This window comes from Podarcis erhardii (assembly GCF_964252035.2).
Source record: "Podarcis erhardii genome assembly, chromosome: 5".
Classification (NCBI taxonomy): domain Eukaryota; kingdom Metazoa; phylum Chordata; class Lepidosauria; order Squamata; family Lacertidae; genus Podarcis; species Podarcis erhardii.
In genome coordinates, this window is record NC_138509.1 from 96677080 (window position 1) to 96685334 (window position 8255).

Genomic DNA, 8255 nt, shown 5'->3' on the forward strand with positions numbered 1-8255 from the left:
ACATGCCCAGCTCCCTTAGCCATTCCTCATAAGGCATCGTTTCCAGGCCTTTGACCATTTTGGTTGCCCTCCTCTGGACACGTTCCAGTTTGTCAGTGTCCTTCTTGAACTGTGGTGCCCAGAACTGGACACAGTACTCCAGGTGAGGTCTGACCAGAGCAGAATACAGTGGCACTATTACTTCCCTTGATCTAGATGCTATACTCCTATTGATGCAGCCCAGAATTGCACTGGCTTTTTTAGCTGCCGCGTCACACTGTTGGCTCATGTCAAGTTTGTGGTCAACCAAGACTCCTAGATCCTTTTCACATGTACTGCTCTCAAGCCAGGTGTAACCCATCTTGTATTTGTGCCTCTCATTTTTTTTGCCCAAGTGCAATACGTTGTGAGTATAAAATGGGGGGGAGAGGTGTGTATGCCAGCCACCCTCAGCACCTTGGAGAAAAGGCGTGGGTGCAAATGTCATAATAAATAATAATAATAAATAAATAGAATAGATGAATAGGGCTTCTTCCCTTAGTACCCTTTACCTTGGTTGGACAATGTTCTCGAAGCCACAAACATGAGTCTGACCAAACTGCGGGAGGCAGTGCAAGACAGAAGTGCCTGGCGTGCTCTGGTCCATGAGGTCACAAAGAGTCGGGCACGACTAAACGACTAAACAACAACAAAGGTACCCCTGCCCGTATGGGCCAGTCGTGTCCGACTCTAGGGTTGCGCGCTCATCTCGCTCAAGAGGCTGGGAGCCGGCGCCGTCCAAAGACACTTCCGGGTCACGTGGCCAGCGTGACGAAGCTGCAGCTGGCGAGCCAGCACCAGCGCCGCACACGGAAACGCCGTTTACCTTCCCGCTATAAAGCGGTACCTATTTATCTACTTGTACTTAGGGGTGCTTTTCAACTGCTAGGTTGGCAGGAGCTGGGACCGAACGGCGGGAGCTCACCCCGCCGCGGGGATTCAAACCGCCGACCTTACGATCAGTGCAAGTCCTAGGCACTGAGGTTTTACCCACAGCGCCACCCACGTCCCAGAAGTGCCCTTAGTACCTTCCTTCTATTTGCTATAGGAGGCAGCCATCGCAAATTATAACTCAATGGGCAAGAGGAAAGGTTACGCCCCCGCCCCCTTGAAGGAGGGCAGACCTGTATTTTGGCCCACTATCATATAGACAGGCTTTTGAGTAAGAAGCAAATGCCCAGTTGTTCTGTATGGGACAATGACAATAAAGATTATCGTATCGTACCGTGTCAGTGGCAGAACAAAGTTCTACAGTTACTGTGGCATTTGGAAGTTGGCATCTTGGTGCCAGCTGGCAATTTCCAAAGAGTCTGCATCCAGCCCTGGAAAGGGGCAATAGAATGTTTGCCCAATGCCCAGCTGTTAAAGGCAGGGGAGCCCCCAGGCACTAAAAAGGTGGCAATCCAACTTTGGGGATGTGTGGGAGCACACTCAAGCCTTTATATGAACACATAGTGTTGGGTGAAGTGTAAGGAGGGAGGAACAGGGGTTGGGTGAGGCGTTTTCAAAGGGTGAGGCAGGAGAGGTTGACAAAAGTGGTGAGGAGATTCAAGGGCAAAGAAACAGGGATTTTCAAATAATAATAATAATAATATTTTATTTATACCCCGCCTTTCCCAGTTCGAAAACCAGGCTCAGGGCAGCTAACAACAAATTTAAAACACTTAATTATAAAAGCAGCATAAAATACAGTATAAAAACATGTAAAACAATAAAATTCAAAAATCAAATAAATAAACAAACAAACAAACAAATAAATAAATCAAAAAAAGAAAGAACAGGAAAGAGAAAGGTTTCTTTATGTCCATGAGACGAGAGTTTGTTTGTCTCAAATCAGACCGGGCATAAACGAGATTACCTGACAAAGACAAGCTCACGCCTCCCATTGAGTTCATATACATACTTCAAGTGCATTTGTAAGATTTGTAATTATATTTTGGGAATAGTTTGTGTTTTTATGTTGCTGCATTGTTTTATACTTTCTGGGTGTCTCATGATCCTATTATAAAGCAGTTGCGTTCTGTGCTATCGATTAAGCACTGCTAGGATTTGATTCTTTTTGTTTCCCTGTGTTTTCCTTATCGATAAAAAATTGGTGCCGCCCGGAGAAAAAAGTTTGAGGACCTCTGTTCTCAATACTGGGGTTTTGTGGGATGGTGGAAAGGAAGCATCTCCAATCCTAACTCTGCTGTCTGTCTGTCTGTCTGTCTGTCTGTCTGTCTGTCTGTCTCTCTTACAGGTGAACGGGAAGCATACCCTTGGGGAGAACATTGCTGATATGGGGGGACTCAAGCTCGCCTACTATGTAAGTCCCCCCACCCCCAAGGGAAGAGGAGTTCCCAGTCACGTGTGCAAAGTCCACCCAACAGGGTGTCTGCCTGACATCTGCCCAAGCTCAATTTGGCTGACAGACCCGTGCAAGAGTGCTTTTCACACAGTGCCTAGTTAACTGTGGAACTCCCTCCCACAGTGATGGCCACCTGAAATATACTCAGAGTCGAGAGTGGATTTCTTGCTCTTTATTCAGCTCATAGTAGTGAGGAGGGAATGAAAGTCCCCTCAAAGTATCTGCTTTATATACATTATTTACACAATGGGCCCCACGTGATTGGCTAATTCCGGAATTCTCCTGTAGGCCAATCAGGTTGTGGATTCACTTCTATCTGGATCTGGATTGGGTGGCTCCTGCCGACCAATCATACTGCTGCATTGGTCAAGGACCAATCAGACTGCTGCATTCTGAATCCTATTGTTCTAGGACCAAACAGACTGCTGCATTTTGGATCCTATTGTTCTAGGACCAATCAGACTGCTGCAGTTTGGATCCTATTCAACTCAGTACATAACACCACCAAATTTGAGGGCTTTAAAAGAGGATTAGATGATTTCATGGGAGAGCAGTCTATGCACAGCACCCCACCACACTGCGGTTTCACCTCACTTTTGATTTGTATCCCGCCTTTCTGCATTGCTGAAGAAACTGCAAAATGCACATAGAGATTGCACATTTTCTAGCAATCCTAAACAAATAACCCGTAGTAAAAAAATATGGCTATAAATCAAAACAACTTATAACTAATGAAGGAATACTCAATCATCTATTAGAATGTAAACGTATGCAATAAAATTAACTCTCAAAACTTTGGCAGGTAATTATGAAACAGAATTTCACTCTCAACTATTATGACAAATCGTTACTAAATTATAATGGAAAAGAAATAACAGCAAAGAGTCTTAAAAGAGCCAGACCTTTGTGGATACATTTGAGGAACCGAGTGACCGTGTTCCTCACTATTTGTATAAGAAACACAACTGTTAAGATTTTTATACCCTGTTTTTTCCCCTGTCAGGGACGCAAGGCATCTTACAGACAACAAATAAGAATGCCTTAAAACACGGGGGGGGGGGACCAGGATTCAAAAGCTCTGCCCTTTGGATATAATAATAATAATAATAATAATAATAATAATAATAATAATAATAATAAATTTATACCCCGCCCATCTGCCTGGGTTTCCCCAGCTACTCTGGGCGGCTTCCAACAGAATATTAAAAAACAATAGTATATTAAACATTAAAAGCTTCCCTAAACAGGGCTGCCTTCAGATGTCTTTTAAAGATAAGATAGCTGCTTATTTCCTTCACGTCTGGTAGTTGTTTTTCTCTCTGACATCTGGTGGGAGGGCGTTCCACAGGGCGGGCGCCACCACCAAGAAGGCTCTCTGCCTGGCTCCCTGTACCTTGGCTTCTCGCAGCGAGCGAACCGCCAGAAGGTCCTCGGCGCTGGACCTCAGTGTCCGGGCAGAACGATGGGGGTGGAGACACTCCTTCAGATATATTGGACCGAGGCTGTTTAGCAATTTAACCTTTGGGGAGGGTTTTGCAGGGAGTGTTGGGGAGCAGCCACCTCATTTTGCTGAGCAAGACTTTCTCTTGCAGGCCTATCAGAAGTGGGTGCGGGAAAACGGTCCCGAGAACCCTCTCCACCCTCTCAAATACACCCATGAACAACTTTTCTTCATCGCTTTTGCCCAGGTAAGGCCTGCGTGCCCAGGGAATGATTGCTTGGGGTTCCTGAATCAGACCCCAAAGGCTTGAGCAAACGCTGCTACCACGTCTCATCAGACTGAGGCATCTCCAAAGCATTCTCAACTCACTAATGCACCCTTCAGCATCCTGGCTCCCAAGCAGATGTTCTGGACTACAACTCCCATCAGCCCCTGCCAGGAGTCCAAGCCATCACCAGAGATCCAGGCTGGTTATACTCAAGAGCTTACAGGAGGGGTGGCCCAGATCCTTATCAGGATCAATCTTGTGAGCCAAATTTGACAGGTGTGGTGTTTAAAGGAGAGAAGGCTGCATCAAAGAGCACTTTTGCAAAGAGCTTTTGCAAAAGTGCAAAGTGCGCTTTTGCAAAGAGCTTTTGCAAAGAACTTAAACAGTTTTACTGTTCTAGTTTTCAGTCTCTGGAGACTGAAATGGGAGTGGGGCATTTGTGTGTGTGTGTAAGTTTTAATGACCTTTAGCTTGAGGGCATTCTGGCAACGTGAAATGGCTGCCGTCCAACTCTGCTATTGCCACAGACAGCAGCAAAAAGCTAAGAAGGAAGAGAGGAAGGGAAGAGGGATCAAAAGCGAATGCAATTTTTTAACGAAGAACAAAATAAATCATTTCGATAGCGGGGGGGGGGGGAATTCATGCACACCTGTTCCTGCCTTTCCTAACGTTGGCCAGAGACCCCTGCTGCTACCACCATTGTTCCACACAAAGGCATTTCTGGTGGAGGGCTGGAGCAGGCTGCCTGGTCTCTAAGGCAAAGAGGCTTGGAGACACTGTCTAAGAACTTGGGAGCCCTGGGCCCTCCCAGGCGGCCTCACCTTGGAGCCACAGGCCGGACCTTCCCTCCCCTGTCTCTGACAGATTCAGCCTTCCACTTCTCGCTTCTTCTCCCTGCAGAATTGGTGCATCAAACGGCGCTCGCAATCCATCTACCTGCAGGTGCTGACCGACAAACACGCCCCTGAACACTACAGGTATCTGGGTGTGTGTGCGTATGCGTGTTTGTGTGCAAGAGGAGGGGACAGGAAGGAGAAGGGATGCTGTTTGGGTTTGGCTTGCACTGGTTGCCCATAAGCTATGGGACCAGGTTCAAGGTGCTTGCATTACCGTATTTTTCGCTCCATAAGACGCACTTTTTTCCTCCTAAAAAGTTAGGGGAAATGTCTGTGCGTCTTATGGAGTGAATGCACTGGGTGGCAGAGGGATCCCTCGGCTACCACTGCAGTCACAAGCTGAGGGATGCCTCCGCAGCCAGAGCCATGGCTCCTGTCTGTCGCTCGCTGTGCAGCTATCGCTCTTGCTCTGCTGGCTTCACAGGAGGCGGGAGGAAGGACGGACGGGAGCAAGGAAAGTGATTGCTGCTTACATGCTCTGTGCAGAATATTGTTTTTCTTGCTTCCCCCCTCTAAAAACTAGGTGCGTCTTATGGTCAGGTGCATCTTATGGGGCGAAAAATATGGTAATTTACAAGGTCCTTGACAGCTTGGGTCCAGAATACCCCAGGGACCATCCCATCCCTTATATTCCTGCTTGACCTCTGAGGTTTTTGCAGGAATCCCTGCTTGGATGAATAGGTCATATCTACCAGGAGTTCTGTGTTTTGTATTGTAGGCCTAATTTTGTGAAACTCCCCTCTTGTTGTGATCAGGCAGGTCCCCTCCCTGTTGAACGTCCGGCTCTTCCTAAAGACTTTCATTTCATTCCATCAGGCTTTTTAAAAAATAAATTTATTTATTTGCATTTTTCAAATGAAAATTTTACAATAACGTAACAACTTACAATATAGAAACAAGATTCCACAGAATCTCCTGGGCTTCCCTCCTCTGTGGCTCCTATTGTTAGTCCTTTCCTCCTGCATCTTCTATAATAATCCAAATCTTTTGCATCTCCATTATGTCCAAAATTCACCATTGTTGTTCCAACCCCACTAATGATTTCAGCTGCTTACAATGGTTTTTAAGATAGATTATAAATTTCCCCCATTCCCTATTAAAATTCTGGTCTTCCTGATTTCTGAGTCTTCTGGTCATTTTTGCTATTTCAGCGTAGTCCATCAACTTAATCTGCCATTCTAGGGGCTTTTTCTTCTTTCCATCTCCAGCAGGCTTTTTAAAAACTGAGTTCTGAATTTATAGTTTTGACTCATTTTTATTCCTACTGTATTATGGCTCTTGTGCATTGCTGAGATTAAGTAGAGCACAGATTGTTGATACAAAATAAATAAAACATGGACACTCTCGTGTTCCGAGAGCCTTGCTTGCCAACCCACGGTTGACGGTCGCCCTATGTGGTCTCCTTGCTTGACTGCTCAGCAAATTTCCCCTGCCAGGCTGGGGGCATCCCTGGTAGACCAGCCTTCACAGGCCTTTCCTCTAAGACAGGAATCCCCAAACTCGGCCCTCCAGCTGTTTTGGGACTACAATTCCCATCATCCCTGACCACTGGTCCTCTTAGCTAGGGATGATGGGAGTTGTAGTCTCAAAACAGCTGGGGGGCCAAGTTTGGAGATGCCTGATCAGACACGGAGAGGGGTGAAGGCCTATGAGAGATTTCATACCTGAGTCAGATGGAAGCTGGGGAATAAATGGAATTAAATTAATGATAAATTTAGATTAGATAGGATAGATTAGATGGCCCTTTGGGTCTCTTCCAAATCTTCTATTATTCTATTATTCTAATCCTTTGGAGCTGCCAGGGGCTTAAATCTGAAACAGTTCCCACCCAGCTGTCAGGGTGCAGCCACCAGATCTTGAGAAGAAGGAGCAAAGAGTGAATCTGAGCATGTGAAAAGTGCTTCCCTCTTTCTACCAAGCCCCTGCAGCCAGCCTCCACATGAGGAATCAAGGGTTGCAAAACAGGAGAGGCATCTTAGGTGCAGTCCCATGCTTCTCGTTTTATACAACAATCCTTCTCAGGCCTTTGTGGCTGCCGTTGCGTCATTCCTCTCTTCTTTCCCTCTCGCCTGTAGGGTCCTGGGCAGCGTCTCGCAGTTCGAGGAGTTCGGCCGGGTCTTCCACTGCCCCAAGAACTCGCCCATGAACCCAGCTCACAAATGCTCCGTCTGGTGAAAGAGCCGCCCGCTCCAACCCACCCCTGGCATTGTCCAAAACGCTCGCCGGGCTCAGTCGCCACCAATCTAAACCTCGTTGCCCACCGGCAGGACAAAGAAAAATAAGGGAAACACACACACACACGGAAACACAAACACACCCTGTTGCTCCGAGCTGGCCCCGTTCTCAGGGACCAACATGCACACCGACAGACAAGGGCCATTATTTTGGGAGGTGGGGATGGACCGACTCCTGCAGAAATTGGGCACTTTTCTCCCCAAGACCTCACACAGACCTCTGTGCACACCTGTGTCGCTGCTTGTTGGGAAAGGAACTGCCAAACTCAGGCAAGGCCCCCCAAGAGAGGACACTACGGCCAAGCTAGGCAGGGCCAGATGGAGGTGGCAAACATGAGGCCTATTTCTCCAACCAGATCTGGGAAAACAAAACAAAACAAGATGGCGGACGAGGCCAAACCAAGGCGCCTCCTAATTTCCCCTCAAAGCTTATCGTCTCCAGATCTCCTCTCAAGACCAGCTCATTCCCAAACTCTCCTAGGGTGCTAGAAATATGGATCAGGGCCTTCTCTAAAATGGGCAGAGTCAGTAGGCCTCTGGCCCACCTGCCCCAGGCTGCCCATGCGCCATCTGCCCCCTTCTCCCCTGAGCAAAAGCACACCAGGGAATGCAGAGCATGTATGGTAGATATTTGGGGAGGGGGGAGGACCAGGGTGATTTCTAGGCAAGCACTCATCCTCATCTGCCTACACAAAAGTCGTGGGGAAGTTATATGGAACCCCCGTTCTGTCGAGCCTTTATTTTGATCTGTTTGTGGGGAGGTTATACAGGATCGTGTCAAGCGATTGCTATCCCATACTTTCCAGCACATTTCCCCTTGCTACAAAAAAGGTCAAATTTATATTATTTTTTTTGATGGGGGGGGGGGACAGATTCATTGTGGGAGGAGGCCAGCCCAAATGCAACCTGAGTTTGCCGATACGCGATCGACTCCTGTCTGCAAAACAGTGAGAGTCTGGAGGCAGGTTGGCATGGTCAGCTGTGTGGCCAACCGCCCCCCCCCCCCGCCGCCCCCCCAACCTCCCAAACCCTCCACACACACTCCTAGTCA

The 8255-nt window shown here is 47.5% G+C and overlaps 1 protein-coding gene across 1 annotated transcript in view; it reads left to right on the forward strand.

The window, feature by feature from the left end:
* The window catches only part of ECEL1 (endothelin converting enzyme like 1), a 48302-nt gene extending 40718 nt beyond the window's left edge, over positions 1–7584 (forward strand). Inside the window, exons 14-17 of the mRNA XM_081862382.1 lie at positions 2258–2323; positions 3958–4053; positions 4975–5051; positions 7046–7584. Coding sequence (XP_081718508.1) covers positions 2258–2323; positions 3958–4053; positions 4975–5051; positions 7046–7145 — 339 coding nt within the window. The 3' untranslated portion in view covers positions 7146–7584. The remainder of the gene's footprint in view (positions 1–2257; positions 2324–3957; positions 4054–4974; positions 5052–7045) is intronic.
* Positions 7585–8255: the final 671 nt, after the last annotated feature.